The 24,039-nt window shown below is 42.3% G+C and overlaps 2 protein-coding genes across 2 annotated transcripts in view; both read left to right on the top strand.

The window, feature by feature from the left end:
• Positions 1-24,039, top strand: part of Pip5k1b (phosphatidylinositol-4-phosphate 5-kinase type 1 beta) — a 274,296-nt gene that overhangs the window by 68,697 nt on the left and 181,560 nt on the right. The window lies entirely within an intron of this gene.
• On the top strand, positions 7,445-9,231 carry Fam122a (family with sequence similarity 122A). Its single transcript, XM_032891737.1, has one exon. It carries the CDS (start codon positions 7,665-7,667, stop codon positions 8,523-8,525), a length of 861 nt encoding a protein of 286 aa, XP_032747628.1. The 5' UTR covers positions 7,445-7,664; the 3' UTR covers positions 8,526-9,231.

Here is a 24,039-nt window from a genome sequence, read left to right as displayed (position 1 = left end):
TAGGAATCCCTAAGAATCGGCCTTCTCCAGGCTTAGGAAGCTTTAGGTTGGGACATTAGCTTCAGAGTTCCTTAGAATATTTTCCATTTTCCTCAGAATATATCTTGGTTTCAGCTACTTGAAGACAAAGACTTGCCTCTAGCAACATCAGCTATAACACTGGAATCTCCAGCTTCTTTCTCTCCTCCTCCTCTTCCTCCTCCTCCTCCCTCTACCCCCGACTTCCCCGCTCCTTCTGAAAGGCTGAGTTCAACTTGTTTGTCAGGCACGGCCGAAAGCGTGTATCCCTGTGCAATGTGTCGTCTGCTGAGGACAATGATGTGACAGGCAGTAATTCAAAGCAGGGCTTTAAGTGAATAGATCAGAATAAGCCTCTGGGATTAGTCCCAATTGAAAAGTTCAGCGCTACCAGAGAAGGCTGCATTGCTGCAGGGGATTAGCAAATGGCTGGCTGTGGGGAACAGCATTCATGATCCAGCCACATCCTGTGTGATGGACAGCCTCAGCCCTGTACCACCCATCCTTCCTGCGACACTCAGGCACAGAACGGGGATTGTAAAGGCATGGGTTTGCCAATTTTTCCTTCTTAGAGACTCTTGACCTGATCGTTACATGAATCCTTTGATTTACACCTAAGCCACAGAAAAGTCCCGGCTTTAAAATTGCTACAGTCTAGGGGAAGAAGATGAAGAGAGACTTCCTTCCATAGATCAGACCGAGAAAGCAGGAGTCCTCTGGGTAGTGAAAGAATGGGGCAGTATCCCTCTGTGATCAAGGCACAGAGTATGTTAACAAAGAGAAACCTGTTTGTATAGGGCCTTTACTGTCTGCAAACCTATAATTGACACCCTGTTATTTGATCCTACAACAAAGGGTTTGTGTCCCCATTTCCCAGATGAGAAAAGTATATCCTAAAGTATTTGCTGGAAGTATAATAATCTGATTCCAGATTTGGTCCTTTCTTTGATTATAGTCCTACTGAGTGCTAATTTGTGGAGATTGTATAGAAAATTTCTAAGCACCCATGTGTTAATCAGTTTCCCTAACGAAAGTCCTGAGGCAGTCAACTTCAAAAAGAGGAAAGGCTTATTTGTATTTATAGCCATAAACCCAAATCATCTGGCCATAATAATTCAGCCGTCTTGTATTTGGAAGAATTATACCTTAGTGGGAGTACATGTGAGAAGAATCCTGTTGATGAAACAAGAGATTGGTGGTTCACATCCCCTTCATGGGTACTATCCCCAGCGACTTAAAACCTCCCTCCTCAGGACCAACCTTCAAAGACTTCCCTACCTCTCCCAAGAATGCCCGTGATCTGGAAGGCCCAAGTAGATACATGCAACCAGGCTTTTGAACATTTTTGTTTTACTAACTTTATATTTTACTTAAAATCTACCTGCCGTTCTTATTTATACATTGTTTGAAAGTGATTGTGTTTTTCCTCTTCTTGGCAATTATATTGAATCTCACAAGGGATAATACACAGGAAGAAAGAAGCCTATACATATAGAAAATAATATTATAATCTTGGATTATGACCTAGGAAGAGTTCAAAGCCAAAAAGAAGGTACCAAAGCTAGTGCTCTTACAGTGTTGAAATCTGTGAGAACAAGTTGCTCCAACCCCATTTTCTATTCTGTCTTAAAGATAAAAAAAAAAAAAGAGAGAGAGAAAAAGAAAAGAAAAAAATCAAAGAGTAGGAATTTAAAAGTATTTAAAACCTTTTAACTTCTTTCCTGATATTCTGCATTGAAAAAATAAAAAAAAATAACTACTATTCACATCTGTTTATACGAACCTGGCTGAAGGCATGAACTCTACCTTTGCTGGGACCAATTATGGGTAGAAGGCATTTGTAGGTAGAAGCCTCTACCTTTCCAGCCTTGAACATTTTCTATGTGGATATGGCTTTTAGGTATTATTAAAATGTAAGTTGAGAAGGGTCTGAATGTCCATATCCCCTTGTTGCTGTTACTTTAATAGCTGGTATGTTAGAGTTAGTCTTTTGAAGGTATACTCCATAGACTCCCCAATAATGTGGAGTGGCTGGTAAATTTGTGAGACAAATAATTCCCTTTCAACATGACATACATTTTTGGGGATTAGACTTATGACACTATATACAGCTGTATCCGTTCTCACCCATGCTTAGACAGTCCCCATGTGTTCTTAGATTCTCGTTTAATTGCTCCATTTCGAGTTGTACTGTGGGGCACCACCAAGGCAACACAGCCACCTGGCTTAAACACAATACAGGAAGCTTGCAGTGGAGACAGCTTTCTCAGAGGGAGCCATCTATGAAGCACTGGAGGGAAAGGGCCAAGGCCAGCTCATAGCTCTTTCGGTGTTCTATAAATGGTCCCAGTAAATCTTCAGGGCTTTTTGAGGTCACTGGAGCCGGGGTGCTTGAGGCCTCAGGTAAATGTAGCTTCTGGGGTGTTTCCGTTTGCTTCCCGCCTACTATCAAGGACAGAAAGCTGCTCTTTCACCCATACTGCTTTGCTGGGATGGAAACAGCATTCCGAAAGTTTGGAGTTAGAGCTGAGGTTAATGTTTGCACAAAGTATCTTGCTTCCCACGAAGTGTGTCGTCATATTCCTGTCCTGTTCTTCTTGCCTCTACGTACATTCCATCCTTGTGTTTCTTGCCATGAGGACATTTGGAGATCCAATTCCATACATAGTGAAATGTAAATTTCGAGTATTTGGTACTATTTTGACTGATTTGGGTTATCCTGAACACGAGAACATAACCATACTGGACTTGGTGACACAGGCCTTTAATCCTGCCACTTGGGAGGCACAGGCAGTCAGGCAGATCTCTGTAAGTTTGAGGCTTGTATGTCGGCATAGTGAGTTCCAAGCCAGTCAAGACTACATAGAAAACCCTGTTTCAAAACAAAACAAATACAATAGAGCATGTACTGGGCTTAAATTCTTTCACCCAGGATCACGCTGTGACTCAAACACCTTTTGAGTAAAGAATGCCATTAGGTAAGCTATGTATCCATTCATCTGTGGATATCTTGGTGGGCTTAGTACTTGGGTTTATAAAATGGTGAATCAGGAAAATTCGTATGTTTTTTAGTAGAACTCAGCACTTACTTCTCTTACGTTTTCCATATAAGGGTGGAGTGGCTGACTCCTCCTCTTCTGGAAGTACATATATCTTTATACTGACATTTTTTTCTCTAAATTGTTTGACCAGTTAACACTAAGCTCCTGTATTTTCAGATTACAATTTTCTTTTGCTTTAGATTAGTGATGCCGGTTAATGTGAGATGTTGAGATATCTGCTATCCCCATCTCAGATTGTGCACATAAACATACATGTGCTTACATTCCCCATTTATTTTATATAGATTGAGAGGTGGAAATATGCATTGCCGTAACTGGAAGGCTTAACAGTGAAAAATGCCACAGGAATGAAAATCCATCCATTACTTTTTTAAAAATCTAATATTAATCATGATTAAGTTTACTGGACATGTCTAGTTTATGGTGTAGAAATGAGCATGGATCTTAACTGCACACATGTGACATTTAATTCATAGTAAAACCAGAAGGGCTATTTGACTGGGGCTTGGTCCCTTGGATCCTGCCTCTGGCACAATTCATTTGCAACAGTTTGGATTGCATTTTATGGCTTTGATTTTCTCTAATTTGTTCTTGACTGCTTTGAGAGGAAGCGGTAACTCGATATACTAAACTCTGCTTAGAATCTTCAGTACTGAGAATTTTAATTCTGCCTAGCGTGTGTCAGCAGAAGGTTGAAGAGATGGACCCACAGGGCACCGGTCCATTACATAATGATTCATTCAAATAACTTACCTGTGTGGGCTGAAGGGCAGTATAACTAAGAATGATATTCCTGGTATTAGAAAAACACCTCTAAAGTAAGAAGTACCTAGAATCAATCTAGAAAAGCCTGTTGGGCTAGCTTTCCAAATAACAGTCTTTGCTTCCCTCTTGGACGGACTCACATTAGTTCGTTCATTCTTTATCATTCATTCACACAATGGTTCAACAAACACTGAATAGTCTGTGGCAGGCCATGCTCTTGATACTGGGCATACAGCCCAGAACAAATCTGGTTTTGTTCATAAGGAACTTATATTTTTAGATGGGGAACAGGCAAGAAACATAGACATAGGAATAGAGTTTCGAGTGAAATAGAAAGATCATGTGGTACTCCCAGAGGAGATAAAAACAGGGTAAGAGGCCTGAAAATGCAGGCAGAGTACTTGAAAGTCCTGGGACAGAGCAGTGTGGATGTTCACTAGAGGAAGTCATCCAAAAGAGTTCTGGGCAGTATCTAGAGGAACTGCAGGGCGAGGACTTAGGGGTTGGAAGATCTGGGTTGGGGAGGGGTTTAGAGATCAGCAGGGGGCAGAGACTCTTCAGATCATTCCACTGGAATGATCTTAGCCTTTTTCAAAAGAACAGACAAAATCCAAGGATCCTGAATAAGAAAGCAAAGATTCAATTTTTCAAAAAAGATTATCATGAAAGTTTGGTAGAGTGAACTGTAGGGGAAGGCATGGAATGAAAACAAGTTGGAACCTTTAACTGGTATGTTCAGGCAAAAACAAATAGCCTAGGTGTATTAAAGTCTGTCTTCACCTCCTTTTTATCTCTCTCTCTCTCCTCCCCCTCTCTGCTGTTTTAATGTATTATTCTTGCAGACACCCACCCTGACAGATCTAAACCTTGGTCACTTGTGACTTCTCCCTCTTCATCTTGGGTAAAAAAGTGTCTCCTGCTATCCTCAGCTTTGATTTCAGAGCATCCTTCTGTCTCAGACCAATTTTTCCTGCAGTTTGTGTGAAATTCACCAAGAACAGCATGCTCTTAAATTGAGATCGTGATTTGAATGGGTTCAGGCCTTTGTTCTTCCATATACTGGCAATTGGACCTCTTGGGATTTTTTTTTTTACAACTGTCCCTCTCTAACAATATCAATACTATTTTGTAACATATAACTTACAGATCAGTATTTATTAAACTGCAGTAAGTAGAACGTGTTACTTCGGAATGCTGAAAATGAGTGGGAGCCACAGATATGTAAAAGCACCGGTTGGTTCCCCCTAGTTTGAAACATCTGCAGATCCTAATGCATGGCTCTCAGTGTGCCATTCTTGTGAGGATCTGAGCAGCCCCTACTGCTTCCCATGTTAAATACAGATCTGACTGCCAGGCACTCACAGCTCCATCTTCAGACTCCTTCTTTCCCCATTATTTTTCTCCAGGTCCTGCATCTACTAGTCAAGCTTGCCATGCTGCTGTCACCTCCTACTTCTCTATAAAGTGTCATCCATTAAAATTCTACCTGGCCTTCAAATCCTGTCTCATACCACTTCCTTTACACTGCCAATAAGCGAATGATTTCTCTGAGTTCTGAAGTGTCACTGCACTTAAAGAGAGCAGAAAGCATGCAAAGAAAAGCCTTGTACCCACCGAGGCCTGGTTCTCTATGGGTGCTACTAAATCTCTGGTTTTCCCTGCAAACTGGCATCAATAATAATACCTACCCCATGATGCTGTTTCAAGGAAGGATTTAATGGGATGTGGTATTGTGTAAATTAGTTCTGTAACAGGTATGAATACTTAACATTATTTTATCTTCAGGATCTATGTTTAGTAAGAACTTCAATTACAACCTGTTTGAGATCAAGTGGAAAAACATATAGATGAGGAAACAGGAGACTTGGCTTCGAGTGTTGGTTCCCACCACTAACAAGCTGTGCAATGCTGCATGTCACTGACTTCTGTATCTTACCTTCTTCAGCTGAAAAAAAAATATTACTATTAGTTCAAAGTGGCCAGATGTATATCTATACTTCCTCAAGCCTACCCAAACTGAACTCTTAACATCCACCCCGTGTACCTTTCCTATTTGACATAACCATCTAAATTACCTATTTCTTTGAACACCAAAATTTAATCTATTGGCAAATCTTAGTGGTTGAACCCCTGATTACATAGTGTCGGGGTTCACTACTTCTCCCCATTCACTACTGCTACAACCCTACTGAGGAACTCTGCTCAGTAGCAGCTTCCTAACCTATCTTTTGGCCTCCACTCTTGCCTCTGGCCCTCTTTCAGCTCATATTCCATGTAGCCAGACTAGTGTTTAAAACATAAACCAAGCTGAGTGTGGCACTGTATGCCTTTGTCCTACTTCCTTCAGGGCTGAGGTGAATCACTGGTGCCCAGAAGTTTGAGATTAGCCCAAGCAATGACTTAGTGAGACTCCATCTCAAACCATAACAGATAAACAAACACAAGCCTATTATTCCCTTGACTAACACTGCTCAGTGTCTTCTCATCAAAGGATTAGGTGCTCAGTCCTTTGCCCTCCAAGATCACTGTCTCCATCTTGCTTTTTCTTTCCTGTTCGTGGCCAGGCCAGTGGGTCTGTTGGCCCTTAAGCATTGGTTGGAACACTTGGTCCTGCCCCCACCTTCTACAGTCCACAGGATTTGTAATTTACAGCTTAACTCTGCCCAATTGTCCCTTAACTTCCATCAGTAGTGCTAGACCACACCGTCCCACTTTTCTCCCAAACACTTAACACCAAAAGTCTCCTATTTTGTCAATCCCCACTCCCATCCAATAGCAAGTGAATGTCCTCACACAAGTCTCATTTCCTAATAAAGTAAGTAGGTGTGCCCGGATAGGAGAGTTGACTGAATAAATGAACAAATACAATTCTCTATTTAATGAGATACAAAGTTTTGTATTAATTGCATAAACCAAAACCTGTTATTCTTTAAATGTGTGCATTTTTTCTTTCATTGAATTCCCATACCGAGTGAGCATGAGTAAGTAAATGGTTAGCGGCAGAAATATGACAACTTTAAAAAAATGTCACAAAGCTTCTTCCTCCCAATCACCTTAAGTCTACTATTCTCTCCCTTTCCCCTCCCAGATTCAGCCCTGGGGTAAATTACCCTCCTCTTTGGCCTTTTCCCTGTGGGTTCTACTCCCATGTCTTATTCTTCAGATCTCAGCCAAAGGCTCCAATAGTTCAGCTGCTACTGTACCCTTCTATCCTTCTTTGAGAACGCCTGGGAGTTTTTATTGTCCTCAAGAAAGCCCAGAACCTGTTCTTGTCCACCATCAGGCTAACAACTCTTTTCTACTGGTTCCCATCTGCCACCTAGCTGGGTAGCAGAGGTTTCCCGCTTTCAGGACAGTTTTACAAAGCGCCGCTGTTGCCTCCTTTAGACTTCAGAAGCCTGTGCTCCATCCCTCGGGAAGCCCACCCAGACTAGACCGTGCTCCATCATGAAGCCCCACATCACCAAGGGACTATCTTTCTGAGCTCATACTTGCTTCATAAACATATACTTCTGAACGCCCCGGCCTCTCTAACCAGCTTTCCCGCGAGCCCGCGCCCAGTGATTATTTGCGGAAGGAACGAACAGAGGAGTCGCCCAACCACTGCTCGCCCCTTCCCCGCCGCGGCGCCACAGCAATGACGCATTAAGCTGGCGCCGCAAGAACGAGCGTGTCAGGGCGCCTGCGCGAAGGGACACGCATGCGCAGAGGGGTGAGCCCGCTGACAGATTCTCGAAGGCGGCGGCGGCGGCCTTGGGCCGCGGGGAATGGGAGTCCCAGGGCCCTGACTGAGCACCGCCCCCGCCTCCCTGCCGCGACATGGCTCAGGAGAAGATGGAGCTGGACCTGGAGCTGCCCGCGGGCACGGGCGCTAGCCCAGCGGAGGGCGGCGGCCCGGGCAGCGGGGGCCTCCGGAGGTCTAACAGCGCCCCCCTCATCCACGGCCTCAGCGACTCCTCGCCGGTGTTCCAGGCCGAGGCGCCTAGCGCCAGGAGGAACAGCACGACGTTCCCGAGCCGCCACGGCCTGCTGCTCCCGGCCTCGCCGGTCCGAATGCACAGCAGCCGCCTGCACCAGATCAAACAAGAGGAGGGCATGGACCTGATCAACCGAGAGACGGTCCACGAGCGCGAGGTGCAGACCGCAATGCAGATAAGCCACTCCTGGGAGGAAAGTTTCAGCCTGAGTGACAACGACGTGGAGAAATCCGCCTCTCCAAAGCGCATCGATTTCATTCCGGTGTCTCCAGCACCGTCACCCACCCGGGGAATTGGGAAGCAGTGTTTTTCACCGTCCTTGCAAAGTTTTGTGAGTAGCAACGGATTGCCTCCAAGTCCTATTCCCAGCCCAACCACCCGGTTTACTACCCGGAGAAGCCAGAGTCCCATCAACTGCATTAGACCAAGTGTTCTTGGACCATTGAAAAGAAAATGTGAAATGGAAACTGATTATCAGCCAAAGAGATTTTTCCAGGGCATCACCAACATGCTTTCTTCTGACGTTGCACAGCTGTCAGAGCCCGGAGTGTGTGTATCTTCTGATACCCTGGATGGAAACAGCAGCAGTGCCGGATCTTCCTGTAACTCACCAGCGAAAGTCAGCACTACCACCGACTCTCCTGTGTCGCCTGCCCAAGCAGCCTCCCCCTTTATTCCAGTAGATGAACTTTCCTCAAAGTGACTCACTCGTCTTGAATCCCCCTCCCCCAATGGAGAGACAAAAAAATCAAGTTAGAGCAAGCACTGAACTTTGTCGATTACGTTGAAGCTGTTTCCTATTTGACTCTTCCCTCTTTTTGGAAATTCCTGAAATGTTATTCTAGAGAATTTCTATGTCAGGTTCCTGCAGATGCCCTTGAATTCAGTGTAGTAATATTTTCGGACTTTTTATCAATAAGTGTGTTGAAGCATACATTTTACGCTGCTAATATGTCTAAATACATATGTTATCCCTTGATTTTTTTAAATAATTGAGAGCTCTATTTATTTATGGGATTATTAAGTTCTGATGAAAATATAAATGTTGAATTTCAGTTTAGTAAACTGATGTTTTAAAATTCCATAATTCATGGCACACTAATTTTTGGTGTTTTTCAATGGTTGCTATTTTCCATCTACTGAAGAACTTACCTTCTTACAGCTAAAATAATGTTAATCATATCAGTCCACTGGTTGTCTAGTTTACCCAGGAGCCCTTGATATTTAATGTCCTAGGCAGAAAGATGGGTGGGAGGAAAAAAACGACAAAAGGAGAAACAACACTTTGCAGCAAATATTTTAAAATTAAGTATATAAAAGTAAGTAAGGACATTTTCTAACAATTTTCATAGTAACTCTAGTAAATCACACTAATATAACTACAAAAATGAAATTTCTTTTTGAAAACATTTTTAACCATAAAGTGCATTCTTTTGGGTATAATCCTAAACATGCAATGGGACAGTGCCTTGTAGTCTTAGCTCACATTAGACAAGCGAAGGCAAGGCTCTTACTACCATTTCAAATTTAACATTTGTGAAATGTAAATGTGTGGGAAAACACCCAGACAGATGATGCTCTCTCAATCCTTGATAGACTTTAAGCTATCCAGTCCTGACTTGATTCTTAAAATTCTTGCCAACGAGAAGCCAGGGCAGCTGTGGCTGCTTTTTTGGTCTGCCCATCTGTCACCTTCATATTTTTCCCTTGCTCAGGAAGGAAGCAGTTGTTTCCTTGCCAACAGGTACTTCCCACCTCCCACCAAGCTAGGCCATCGTTAGACAAGGTACCTCTGACTTGGATTTCTAACAGTGCGATACATCTATGGTTGGAGCTATATTAACAGCATTGGAGATGTCAGTTAAGTAAAGGCCTGTGAAGTGCAGGAGATCAGTGGACAGTCACTTCCATAACTCATCACTTAGGTTTTCTTAAAGGTAGAAGTATGGGGTGCTTTTCTTTTACAATTAAAGAGCAAATGCTTTTTATACTATACTTCTTTACAGTACTTCATCTGTCCTGGCAAGATAAGACAGACAGATTGAATGAATAACAGACCCAAAGAGACAGGTTAAAAAAAAAAAAACAATAAGAAAGACCACGACAAAAATTCCTACTTAACTTTTTAAAGTTGTCACCTACATACTTTAACAATTATGTGGAATTTTTACAACTATGAGAATAAATGGAACTGGTCAACTCTTGACAGTTGCATCAAGTTTCAGTGAAATGACGTCAAGGGTAAGAGCGTGTCCGTGTTTAACATTTCGGGGTACTAGTGTACTTGTGTTTCCATCTTGACCGTTTCTCAGTTTAAACCCATGGATCCAGTTTCCTGTGTACCTTGACCTGCTTCCAGAGGAACTTTCAATAGCCTCAAAACAAAATTTGCCTCCATACTTAATGTGTTCCTGGAGGTCAATGGCATCCCTGCCTCATTTCCTAAGCTGGATACCATCGATACATCTGATGTCTTCCAGTTAAATACACGTACCCCGAGTTCTGTCAGTTTCTTTTAGACTGTATTTCAGATCCCACTCCTGCAGCTCCCCTTGTCACCAGCCTGTGTCTCACCCCCCTTTTGGCTTGATCTTCACAAATGCTCAAGAACGATTTTATTACACTATAAACAATATTGTTTCATTTTCATACTCAAAACCCTTACAGTTTAGCCAGCCCTCTCAGTACTTAACCTCCCTCCGGCTGCAGATACTAGACTACTTGATAATTCATTCTTAAAGAGACTATATATTCTTACATGTTTACACCTTTAGAATTTGTTTATGTGCGGCTCGAGCGTCTGTGCACACATGGAGATCGGGGAAACAGTTTGTGTGAGTTGATTGTCTCCTTTCACGGTGTTGGTTCCAAGGATGAAACTCAGGTCCTCAGTCTTGGCACCAGGAACCTAAACTTACCCATTGAACAAGTCCTCCCTTGACTTTTTAATCCACATGAATTTCTACTGAAAACTACACTGGATTACTAAATATTTAAGTACTGTATATGTGTATATATTTAAAACCAGAAATATCTGACACTCACTATGTAAAACTCATTATCTCTTTCCACAGGTAACGTCCACTGACAGTTTGGTGTACATTCTACAAGATGTGTTGTTGCTCTGCATTTTCCTGCATATATGTGTATGTAGATGCAGGGACTCAGCATGCACTGGCAGCTGTCTTCATTTCTTGGAGCCTGTGTTTAATCACTCACCAAGTCTTACTGATTTTATCTCCTGGAACCTAACTCCTGGTTTCAATCTCTGCTGCCAGCAAGACCCAGGCTATTGTATCCTCCTTGGGCTTCTCTCCCACTGGTGCTTAGCACACTCACTCCCAGCTGCCATCTGATGCTTTGCTTTTAGAATCGTTTCCTATTATGAGGATACCAAAATATTGGTTCTGGCTCAGGGGACTCTGAAGGAGAAGCCCTTGCCTCCTGCTTTGTCGGTTTTTTTCCTACCTTCACTAACTTGTTTTCTTCTTTCTTTCTTTCGTTTTATGTGTGTGGCTGGTTGTCTCTGTACCACGTGCCTGCCTGGTGCCCAGGGAGGCCAGGAAAGGGCCTCAGATCCAATCCACTGTAGCTAGAGTTACAGCCGGTTGTGAGCTTCCATGTGGTTGCTGGGAATCAAACTCAGGTCCTTCAGAAGGGCAGCCAGGGTTCTTAAACTGTGAGCTCTTTCTCAGGCCCCCACTTCCTGATCTTTAAATCCCAGTATTCGCTCTTATCTACATCTTTTGCCAGGTCATTTTTTACAAGACATGAAAGCCTTTATGTTCCCTAAGCTGCTGCTCTTCTATGGATGGTAAATCTTAAATAAGCTAAGGCTCTAAGAGTTTGTATGGGCAATGGGCAATTTACATCATCAGAGTAACTTCAGCCTTTCCTTCTTAGCTCATGTGGACATTTTCTTCCAAAACACAGTTTTTTTAATATAGCAAGGTTTATTTTTAAGTAAGGAGAATTCCTTAGTACATCAGAGTTGTGGGCTCTGACTTAACACAAATTAATTAAGAGCAATACAAAGTGTATTTTCTCATCACCTGCTTGTAAATGATTACACAGTGACAGCCACCACAAAGTAAAGTAAAACTGGAAAGTAATCCTCTAAGGGGTAGCGTAAATTAGTCTAACATCATTGCCCCCATGGCAAATATATCTTCATATTATTCAAAACTACATGCTAAGATAATTCAAGTTTATTTTAAAACTGAAAGTATGTTATATTGACATTATAACAACAACAAAATCTCTCCTGAGGGCTATGTCTGTCACATCCATTTCTCTTTTTCTTTTTTCCCCCGTTTTTCTTGTTTATTTTTTTTTATTTTTTCCATCTTTATTAAATTGGGTATTTCTTATTTACATTTCAAATGTTATTCCCTTTCCCAGTTTCCATGCCAACATCCCCTTAACCCCTCCTCTCCCCTTCTATATGGGTGTTCCCCTTCCCATCCTCCCCCCATTACCGCCCTCCCCCCAAGAATCCCGTTTACTGGGGGTCCAGCCTTGGCAGGACCAAGGGTTTCCCCTTCCACTGGTGCCCTTACTAGGCTATTCATTGCTACCTATGCAGTTGGAGCCCAGGGTCAGTCCATGTATAGTCTTTGGGTAGTGGCTTAGTCCCTGGACCAAAACACATTTTTAAGACACTAGTATTGCCAGTTCTTAAACTTTGACCTAAAGCAATTAACAGCACTTAGTTAAAAGTCCATTTTGTCATATCTAATAAACTTCTGCAATGCATTTTCTTTTATTGTGGCTGTTTAAAAATTATATTGTGAATGGAAGAAATCACAGTGGTTACCAAACAGACCCAAGGCTACTGGATGCTGGGAACTTTAAGCATACTTAAAAGTGCTTGTCCAGCACAAGGACCTGCCTCAGATTGCCTTTCAGTAATTCACAATGATTAGGTCAAACTAGTACATAACACACCTCAAGAGACTTGTTGATTTACTTTTCAAGCAGTTTAAGGCAACAGAGATTGTGGAGGAAGGCCATGTGTGTGTGTGTGTGTGTGTGTGTGTGTGTGTGTGTGTGTGTGTGTGTGATTAGTAAGATTTGCATCTGCTTCCTTCAGTCCTCTAATTAATGAGGAGCACAGGATATTTCAGAGTAGGGTCAGTAGTGAATGAGATGCTTAATGACCTGAGAATGTGAAAAGGAGGGGCTGAAGATTGAATAGAAGGCTAACCAGGCCACACTGGATTCCATTTGAATGAGTACAAAGAAGTGGGTTGAATTGACTACGTTTGGGAGTCAGCTCAGTAGGTACTAGTTAAAGTGTACCGTGACACAATCGTTCCTTGGAATATGCAGTAGAGTAAGAGACTTGAGGATGGTCAGAGAAGAGAGTAGAAAGTGGTGACTGTTCTGCCTATTCAGCGTCCAACCTTATAATCTGCCATACCAAAATGTGTGGAGAACCTGATCTCTGGGGCACTTTGGACCATATTTTTTATATAGATAATTTTATTGAGCTAGAAGAGTAGCCCGAAAGGCCAGCTTGCACCTTAATTCTACTTACTTGACAGACATTTGCGTCATACTGCTTCTGACAGCCAAGATGCAAGTTGTTGACATCTAAGTAAACTTTTTTCCCCAAGGATAATTGAAGTAGTCTTTCTATAAAATGTAATGAAGTGCTTTCTGTGTATCCAGCGTTTTTTAGGAGCTCGTCTTCAGTGTAATCATTTTACTGTTTACCTGAGACAAATGCTATCCCGGCCCTTGTTTGCTGAATGAGGAAATAGAGGCAGCGTGGTGAGGACACTTGCTGGGAATCCCAAGCTGGAAGTTGCGCAGTTAATTGCGGTCATCATGAGGAAACCGCAGAGCCAGGTTGCCGTGGTTAGTGGATACACGGCCCTAACAACAGTGCTGAACAATGAAGGAACATTGAATTGACAGCTGGCGTTACTGTGTGCTTCTGAGCAGTTATTTCCCTCTGTGACTTGCCCTGCATTCATGTCCAGCTCACTGGAAATGCAGGACACTTCCTTCTCTCACGGGTGCTGCTTGCTCTGAACTGCAGAAACCTTGGGTAGTTTCTTCAGTGAAGTAAGGCTATCAGTGCCTGGCAGCTGAGATTTTCAGTTGACAGTTCTCATAAGACCCTTTGCCTTCCTGGGTGGGGAATCACCTAATAACATAACTTTTTGTCAGCAAGAATAAAAATGAGTATTAATATTTATATTATTTATATCTGCAAGGAAGATCTCAATGCAGCATTCAGTCTGGCCTCAGATAACATTTTCATTACACACACACACACACACACACACACACACACACACATACACACACACACGGGAGCGGGGCAGAGACGTTGGGGGGAGAGAGACAGAGAGAGAGATTAATCCCCACAATTACCCTCTGATGTAGATACTATGAATTTACTATAAATAACACATGAGAAGGTCAAGTCTGTTTCCTCACATCCCATTTTTAATTTTTCCCTTAGAATTTGGTTCTTTTTTGGTTTTTTTCCTGATAATTTTTTGAGAAAACCCTGTTTCCCAGCAAGTTGGGGAATTTCTCACTGTGTTAGTGTTGCCCCTTCTCTTTAAGTCAAATGATATATTTATTAAAAATGATAATTTCATTGTCATTATTGTGTTACAGGAGAATATCAGGGAGATTATTCCACCAGAATTGAAATACTGAAGGGTATGTAAGGACACCATCCCAAAGCTTTGCATTTTAAACTGATTTCCTGTTTGAAATAATGAGTGATACACAACCCTCCCTCTTGGTTTTTTTATTGTTTTGTTTACATAACTATAAGATTTATTATTCTGTTGAATACATATTCATAGATTTTTGTTATATTAAATTTAAATTGATATATATATATACATATTATTCTGAGGAAGCAAAGGCAAGAACCAATCTGAGTCTTTGCTCTTTACTACTCCACCATTTTTTTAAAAGCCATTTTGTACACATTTAATTCCAGTACTCAAGCAGCACAGAACTCTCTGAGTTCGAAGCCAGCCTGATCTACAGGATAGCCAGGACCACACAGAAAAACCCTGACTCAAAACAAACAAACAACCCCCCCAAAAAAAAAACAAACAAAAAGGGGATGAGGCAACTATAATGTGCATGGTAGCTATACTCACAATCCTTTTGTTCCTGACTTTTAGTTTGTCTGTGTGAACTTCTAGAATAAATTCTCATAGCAATATCAACTTTAACTCATTAACAAACTCTAAGGCATCGGGGTTCAAACCAGATCCCCATGAGTCCATCTCTATTCATGTGTATGAGTGAGACAGGACACTATGGTTCTTTTTCCAGTTGTCTACTGGGGTTTCCCTAGCCTGACTACCATCTAAGGCTCAGCTAACCAGGCAGCAGTAAGAGACGAGAGTGGAGAAAGAGCTTTTGTGCCCTAGCAAAGCAAGATGGTTGTTTGAGGTAACCATTCTTCCTCCCCCTCGCTTAAAGGACAAAGAAAGATTTCAGTGTTGCTGTGCAGAATCACTGAAACTCGAGTGACAAGTGGCTATTCAGGGTCAGTGTCTGTCCCTCCCACTGAGATCTATGAGTTCTCACCGAGGGAGCAGGTTATTTATTTGTTTATTTTTATCTTTAGCATTGGTAAATGCCGTCTGGAGCTGTCACACTGGACCCTCCTGTGAGTAGAGACACAGCGTGGCTTTCTTGAACATTTATTTATTCTTTGTTTCCCTTCCTCCAAAATTTAAAAGTCTGTCTGTGTTAAGAATTACTGCCTTCTACTCTCTTGATGTTCTCTGCTTTGAGTCTACTGAAGGAGGCAGGTAAATAAGAACAGTAGCATTACCAACCAGGGGACTTAGGGTCCAGAATTACAGTTCGATCTTGCCAGGTTGTTTTTTTTTTTTTTAAATTAAAAAAAAATACTCTTACAACTTGAGTTAAAAATTTGGCCTTTCTCAAGGTTTTCTTTCCCACACTGCTTACTACAGACATTCTGGAATGAGCTAGAATGTGCACCTCTAATGACTACCACTTAATTCTAAGATTGAATCAAAGCAAGAAGTGTGAGAGTCAGCCTCTCCTCCTCCACACAGCCTCTGCACTCCTGGACTGCCCACATAGTTGCCTGTAGATCCTGCTTACACATCTGCCTGTGCTTTCGGATAGTGTGTCTGTCCTCTCCTTAACATGTCTCCTCCTCCTCCTCCTTCTTCTCCCCCACAACTGGCCCCTTAACTAACTCCTTAACCCTTACCTAAAGTGGCACAGTGGTTCTGATGGTCCCTGGTTCTCCCCGGCCTCTCTTTGAGGATTGTTTCATAGGCCGGACTTCTTGTCAAAACCACAATGGACTGAATTCTATTTGTGTGTTTCTTTGCCTCTTTCCCCATCCAAATGTCGGAACTAAGTGTTTTACTTTAGTCCTTAAGGCATAGCACATTAATTACCCAAGCATTTTCTAAGTGGATGAATCAATGGATTTGTGGATAAATGAGAACTTTGTTTCATTTTCGATTTCATGATATTCGTGGTGAGATTCTTTTTTCCTTCACTAACTGTGACAGAAAGCGATCGGAAAACTGGTTATTAAGCACTTACTGGGAACACTGTGTCTTTAAGTGAGGAATGCAGTGAGAGTCTTAGTGGAAGGAGTCTAGTCACATGGCTGAGCTCTTAATAGCTTCCTAAGAGACCAGAAGTTCATTCATTAAGCCATTTTTATGTGAAAATCTATTATGAGCCTCCTACTGGCTCATAGAATATATTAATGTCCCTTAGGATATATTAATGTGAAAAACAGAGCTTCCTGGTCGGCAGGACACACGTTTCGTTTATATTCTAACAGGGGAGGAGAATTGTATGCACACATATATGTAAAGGGTAACCTACTGTGTCTTAAAAACAACCAGGAGGCCTCGGAGGTGGGAATCGAAATACTTGGAGTGAAAGTGAGAACTGTCACAGGGATTAAAGCACGGGAGTCACGTGATCGGTTTTAGGTATTTTTGTAAGGGACACTCTTGAAACGTTGAGAATTGATTTAGGGGAAAGGGCAGGGTAGAAATGGGGTTAATTAGGAGGCCACCCAGCAACCCAGGTGCGAGATCATGGTGGCCTGGGTAAGGTTGGTGGTAGCAGGCAGAGGGGCAGTCAGTAGTTCAGTTCTAGAGGCGTTTTTAAAGGTAGAGCCAACAGATTTTGCTGGCAGGTTTAAGGTGGACAGGAGCAAGGGAAAGAGAACTCAAGAGCAGTTCTGTGGGTTTGAGCAACCGAAAGCATTGGAACTGCCATCAGCTGAGTGGAGTGGGCTTACAGCTAGGGCTGTGGCAATGCATTCTGGGTGTGTTTTTTCAAGGGGGTTGATCCTTATTAAACATCCGAGTTGGGGTGGGGGTCAATCAACAAGTTAGATGACCAAGTCTGAAGTTCAGGAAAGAGGGTCTTGCAAATACACAGGTGTTATCTGCCTGCGGGTGCATTTACTGTTGAGATTAAACAACTCTGCTCAAGGGTAAGGCATCGGTAAAGTGAACAATAACGAAGCCTTGGGTACGCCATGACACCCGAAGGTCGGGAAGAGGGGGAGAGAGAGAGAGAGAGAGAGAGAGAGAGAGAGAGAGAGAGAGAGAGAGAGAGAGAGAGGAGAGAGAGATGAAAAGAAGGAAACCAAGTGCTGCGGCCTGGAGGCCAAGGCACAGTTGTGATCCAGTCCATGCAGTAGTTCTCACAGGGAGGGTGAGAAGGATCGCTGAGCTCTGGGACTCAGTGATGTGGAATCATTTCCGTGGCGAACCTGGGGTGGGACCCTGATTAGAGAAGGGGGAAGGAGAAGAACCAGAGTAAGACAATGGGAGACAGGCAAATGGAGAAAAGTCGAATGGAGGAAAGACAGACAGAAGAAAGAGACAGAAGGTGGTCAGATGGAAGGAAGACAGAGACAGAGGAAAAACTGACATACGGAACTGAGCATGGGCTTGAATTCTCAAGGCCAGAGAGCATCTGAAACACAGGGTTATTAACTCCCTCTTCCTTTCTTGATAAGTTATTGCTAAACAATTTACAGTAAATATTCCCTTACATATATATGATTATAGTTTCAGAAAAACAATATGGGAAAAAAAATCAACTAACAGTTTTCTCCCCTCCCCCACACTGGCATTTTGTAATGGAAAATAAATCTATAAATTAGTGTTTTCACTGCAATCCTGAGCTACCCTTTAGAGCTAAAAGCGTATGATTCATTTCCTCGCGTCTTGTCTGGCCCATTTTATTCCCTTGTCATTTATTTTTCCTCATGGCTTCTCTCCTACTTATATTATAAATTGAAGCTCAGCTTCATACCCGTGGCACAATTATTTCTGTAAGTTTGGCCCAGTTTCTTCGCCTAGAGACATGTTCTTCTTCGGTGAGTGCTGTGAATTTTTAAAGCAGTTCATCATCCGCTCAGATTTTACTTCGTGACGGGGATTTTCTGTTTTTATTGTGATTATTCCTTTTAAAAATGACTGTTGAATAGCGGAAGACAATGGCTGGGATATTTCTCTCACCTTGAACTGCTCAGAATGTATTCTAATCACAAAGCGTCAATCGTGAAACGTCACTAGACTTCATCTGGAGCATTTGTCAGTCCGTTCTGGTCCTTTGCAGATGACTTAGGGACAGCTGGGCCATGTTCATACCCCAGAAGGAAGAATGCCTTCTGGAAGTACTGATCTTGATCCTGAGGCTGCATTTTGATCTCTCAGACTCCATCACGCACCGTGTGCTGAGCGGAGCATCTCTCCACTCTTCTGTCAGATTCTCTCTGGATTTGTGAACTGCCTATTGCCTGGACCCTTACTTTCATGTTTTGTTGTCTGTCTGTCTTTGTGTGCATGGTGCGTGTGTGTGTGTGTGTGTGTGTGTGTGTGTGTGTGTGTGTGTGTGTCTATAAATATGTACGTGTCAGTGTGTAAGTGTATGTCTGTGTATGATATGTATGTCTCTGTATATACTGTATCTATGTGTGAGTGTATGATGTGTCTGCTTGATGTATGTGTGTGTGTAACTGTGTATATCTGTATATAGTTGTGTTCTATGAGTTTAGGTGAATTTGATTATGAGGTATATGTGTCTGAACATGTGTGAGTTTGGGATGTCTATATATAAGCATATATGTGGTGTGTGTGTGTGTGTGTGTGTGTGTGTGTGTGTGTTTGCATGGGGTGTCTTGTGTGAGTGTGTATGAAAGTATCTATATGTGAGTGCATGTGAGTTTGTATGCGGTGTCTGTGTCAGCGTGCATGTGTTTGTACGGAGTGTCTGGGTGTGACCATGTGTGGGGATCTGTGTGTGAGCATGTGTGAGGGTGTGTTGTGTGACCATGCTATGTGGTCTGTGTGAGGGTTAAAAGAGCTCAGCTTCTACAGACTGGTAAAACCACCCACTCTTTCATAATTCCCAGCTTTTTCATTTTTGCAAGATTAATCTTATGTTCTTGTCTTCTCACCTGTTAAATCGGAGTAGTTGGTAATCACAATATCATGGGGGTTAGAAAGGGGAAAACACAAAAGCATTGTGCAAACTAGGGACAAGCAAGTGGACCTCTGAACTAGAAGACTACATATGCATACATGAGGGGAATACCCTTCTCCTCGTGGCTCACTTCCTGAAGCAAGGGGCACTTAGTTATTCTTTCCCTTCTGCTGACCCTCAGCCATGGAGAAAGCATGAGGCATGCGTGTTGGTGATAGCAGATGTTCATGGAGCTGCAGCGTACGGGTCCAGACAAGCTTCGCACTCTGCTGGCCATGTTAGTATTAGGAAACCTTTTAGCCAAACACACACTGCATAGTCTAGGGAAGATATCTTTTTAATGGCCCAGGATTCTGCATAGATCAAGTACTGAAAAAAAAAGTCTGCCAGCATAGCCCCTCATTATTCATGTTTTTATAGTGTAGAAACTGGCTTTACTTTGAACATAATTCATCAACGTTTATAAACTTAGGAGCGGCATTTAAATCACATTGACTTTTGAGCAAACTTTCATGTTATGTACTTGAATAGTGTGCATAAAGTTAAAAAAAAGTAAATAGGCTAAAAGCAATTACATACCCTGCGGATATAAAAAATAAGCTTTTATTTAAAAACTAGGAATGTAATGAATGAATGGCTCTTCCTGCCTTAGGAGCAGGAAGCCTATGTGCACCGTTTCAGACCCTCTGTGATTAAACATACTTAACGTGATTTTCACACAGACATAACCTACGACTGTTACCCAGCACCTTGGGGAGCTCTCTTTGCCCCACCTAACAGAAATCATGAGCAGGTAAAGAGAAGCTCTTCCAGTGATGAAGACCCATAGGTTCTTGTCTTTGCCTGCCACTAGAAAGGTGGCCACAGCCACTGTCACTGCTGCTTCTGCTCAGCCAACACCTTTGTCATACCAGTTCAACCCTCTCTCCTAATGTTAACGCTCAAAAATGGGGGGGGGGCTTGGGAGAAGCTCATGGACCTGGTGTTGCAGCCAGGGGCAGCACAAGAGGATGTCTCTTGGTTGACTCCAAGAGTGTTGAGCCAAACAGGCCAAAGCCTGTGGCAAAGGTGCCAATTATGGACAGCCCTTCATGCAAATGGAGAATTGTATTTACCCCAAGGATAGGTCCTCTATTTGACCGCCAGGAAGTGGTCCCCAGTAGCCCAAGCCATGATAAAATGACCACTAGAGCTTGGCAAACCTTGTAATGGGAAAGTGTCTGATGTGACTGTTTGAAACGATTATCACTAAAAAGTTGTCGCATTATTGAGCTCAAGGTGTACGTCAGTGGCAAGCAGCTGTGGTTGCAGAATAGCTTCCTCAGCGTATCACATGGAATAAACGAAGCAACAAATGGTCCAGTGTTCAAAATAGACAAGGGATTGGTCTAGCAGCTGTCAGTTAACAGAGTCAAATCATCCTGACCTCCCAGTAGCATTACAGCAGAGCTTGTGATAAAGGCCTATCACTGACTCTGAGAGTATTGAACAGATGTTATCCATCTCCTTATTATATACTGTCTCTGCTCATTGCTTCTATCCCTGTAATATACGATGTTTGTCAGCCTTTGTCCCCTCGATTGGCTTGAGAAGCAACCCTGGGTGTGCCCTAGAGGGTATCTCCAAAGATGATTGAGGGAGCTAGACCTGCTTTAAGTGTGGATGGAGCATTGAGTGGGCTGGAAACCCAGAAAGAACAAAGGGAGGCATTCGCGCTCCTCTTGGCCATCATGGTGTGAACTGTTATGCTCCTCTGTGTCCTTCCAGCCTCGGTGGGCTGGAACCTCTGACGCCATGAGCCAACATAAATATTTGCCCCCCACTTAAGCTGTTTTATCACAACAGCAACACACAAAACAAAAGCCCTAATGCATGTATAATTAATGTTTTAAATATTCTTCTGTGTCATTTTAAGAGCTGAATGTTATATTCTTCTGTGGCTGTCCTATATTATTATTGCCCAACTGTTACTGTTGCTATGGGGAGTTTTTAGATTTTTTTTTAACTTAAACTGTTCTGACATATATCTGAACAAACAAAATCTGAAAACCACAAGTAACTTTTTATCTGTCTTAGTTACTTATTTATTTATTTATTTTAAGATTTATTTATTTCATATACGTGAGTACACTGTCGCAGTCTTCAGACACCAGAAGAGGGCATCCAATCCCATCAGAGATGGCTGTGAGCCACCATGTGGTTGCTGGGAATTGAACTCAGGACCCCTGGAAGAGCAGTCAGTGCTCTTCACCGCTGAGCCATCTCTCCAGCCCCTGTCTTAGTTACTTTTATGTTGATGTGAAGACACATCATGACTAAGGCAGCTGAAAGAAGAAAGGCTTTATTGGGGCTTACAGTTCTGGCTGGAGAGTCTGTGACTGTCATAGATGGGAACATGGTGGCAGGCGGGCAGACCGGGCGCTGCAACAGTAGCTGAGAACTTACGTTCTACTCCATAAGTAGTAGGCAGATACAGTTAACTGGGAATGGTGTGCGCTTTTGAAACCTTAAAGCCCTCCCCCAGGGTCACACCCACACCTCCAACAAGCCCAGACATCTTAATCCTTCCCAAACAGTTCCACCAATTTTGGATCAAACATTCAAATATATGAGCTTATGGGGCCATTCTCACTTAAACACCACCACATCGGCTGTGCCAATATAAAATATCTGTCATGAGAACTTGGTTCAGTTCTGTTTGTTCTTAAAATATTTTTTAGTTTGGAGTGATTTTTTTTTTTGGCAGTTGTGTTTAGAGTTATTTTGTCACTGGAAAAATAAACCAAATGTTCTCTGAAAATAGTCTGTATTTCAGATTTTATTTTTTTAAATGAGTCTGGAATAGGCTTTTTTCCATCGATCCAAACTAGGGATTTTTAATAATGGATATGGGGAAAATGCTGCTCCCAAGTCTCTTTTTAAACCACAGTGATCAGAGAGTCGAAGCTAAGGATTGTTCTGGGAGATCAGTGATCATTGCACTTTCAGTGTAAAAGGCTGGGGGCTGAGGTGTGGGGACAGGGGACAGTAAACGGATGACAGGGTTCACATCTGTCCTATGGGCTTAAAAGTAGGTTTAAAGTCACCATCCCTCATCTTCCATGGCTAAGGCAATCTGAGACCCCACATTTTTCTAGATAATAGCTAAGATAGCAGATATTTTCCTCCACCTGTGCATTTAGACATTTCAGAAAGCTAAGTGTCTTGACATGAGAGTTAACATAGCTTGTGATGTGCAATGAAAATATAGATTTTATGGCATCATGTCTGTTTCTTACAAGGTGGTACACATGTGCACTTGCTTGCTTGGTTTTTGTTTTTTGTTTCTTTTTTGTTTTTTTTTTCTTCATTTGTTTGTTTCTGTCCTTGAGATAGGCTCTCTCTATGTCACCTTGGCTGGCCTGGATCTTGATATGTAAACCAGACTGGTCTCAGACCCACACTGGGGTTAAAGGCATGTGACACTGTACCCAGCCGACATTTGCTACGTTTAAGGCTATAAAATATGGGCAACAAAGCAAGAATCGCGATGTTTTAAAAATAAGGACATTTGAATTAGGGTTTTTGTATGTATTTTTTTTAATGTTTTTATTTCTCTGTATTTCTGTTTTTTTTTTCAAATAAGATAATTGTTATTCTGTTAGGAAATTGCTAAACTGTTTTATCCCACAAAGTAAGAGGCATGCATATGGCATCATCAGATGTTCTTGTAACTACTTCCTGTCTCAGTGGCATACTTTTCCTCTGACTTGGATTTAATTACTTGCAAATTAAGATACACAAAGAGATTAAGAGATAAAATGTGCAAAAAGCCTGCTGTCCAGACTATCTTCTAGATGTTTGTATGTGCTGAAGATCACTGTGCACATCGCTGCCTTTGCATTGGAAAAGCCTTGGGCTGCACTTTCTGGATGCTGAACGAGGAAGATTAGCCGTGGAAGGAAACAGGTTTAGACTACTAGACAGATCGGCTGTAAGAAACTGGTCTTATTTAAGTAGTTTCCACGTTAAATAGGTGTCTAGTATGGATCTATTACTACCAGGAAATTTTAAAGAAGTGACTTTTCATCCACGATGACTTTAATGCGCCCTCTGTGATGCCACATAATAGCCAGTGGACATTTGAAAATAAAAATATGTAGAGCCCAGATCTGAGTTAAACTCACTCAAAGTATGATGATTCCTGTATTAATTTTGGCCTCATTTTGTAAGGAAGAATTTTTCAAGTTCAGAAAGTCTAATTAACTAATTAACAAAGCTCTGGGGAGTAATAATTGGAACGAGTTTCTGGCACAGTTCTAAGCTGTCGACCTGACAAATACTTCCAAAGCGTGTACTATGATAGGCCAGCCATGGCATTTAGTGAAGAACTTCTGTACACACTAAGCCCTTGACTTACATTGTATCGGGGGAGATTGCAACAGAAAGATAATAAAATCACTCCCAGTTACAAATGTTAGGAAGGGCATAGCAAAGGCTGTGAATTTGAACCGTACTGAAGCACCTGCTTTGGGAAGGATGGCTAAGGGGGAGCATCATGGGCAGAAGGGCGGTGGCACACACAGAACAGGGCAGGTTTGGGTGTTTGAGCAGTTCAATTCAAGCTCTGCAGACTAAGGCATAGATGAGTGTCGGATGAAGTCCCAGAGCACGGTAGACATCGACTAGATAAGGGCTTAGAGAACATGGAAAGGAGGTTGGTTTTTATTCCTGTCTGAGGAAGG

The sequence above is a fragment of the Rattus rattus genome, chromosome 2 (genome assembly GCF_011064425.1).
Source record: "Rattus rattus isolate New Zealand chromosome 2, Rrattus_CSIRO_v1, whole genome shotgun sequence".
NCBI classification, from domain to species: Eukaryota; Metazoa; Chordata; class Mammalia; order Rodentia; family Muridae; genus Rattus; species Rattus rattus.
The sequence above is the reverse complement of the archived record's forward strand: the minus strand, read 5'-3'. Positions and strand labels throughout refer to the sequence as shown.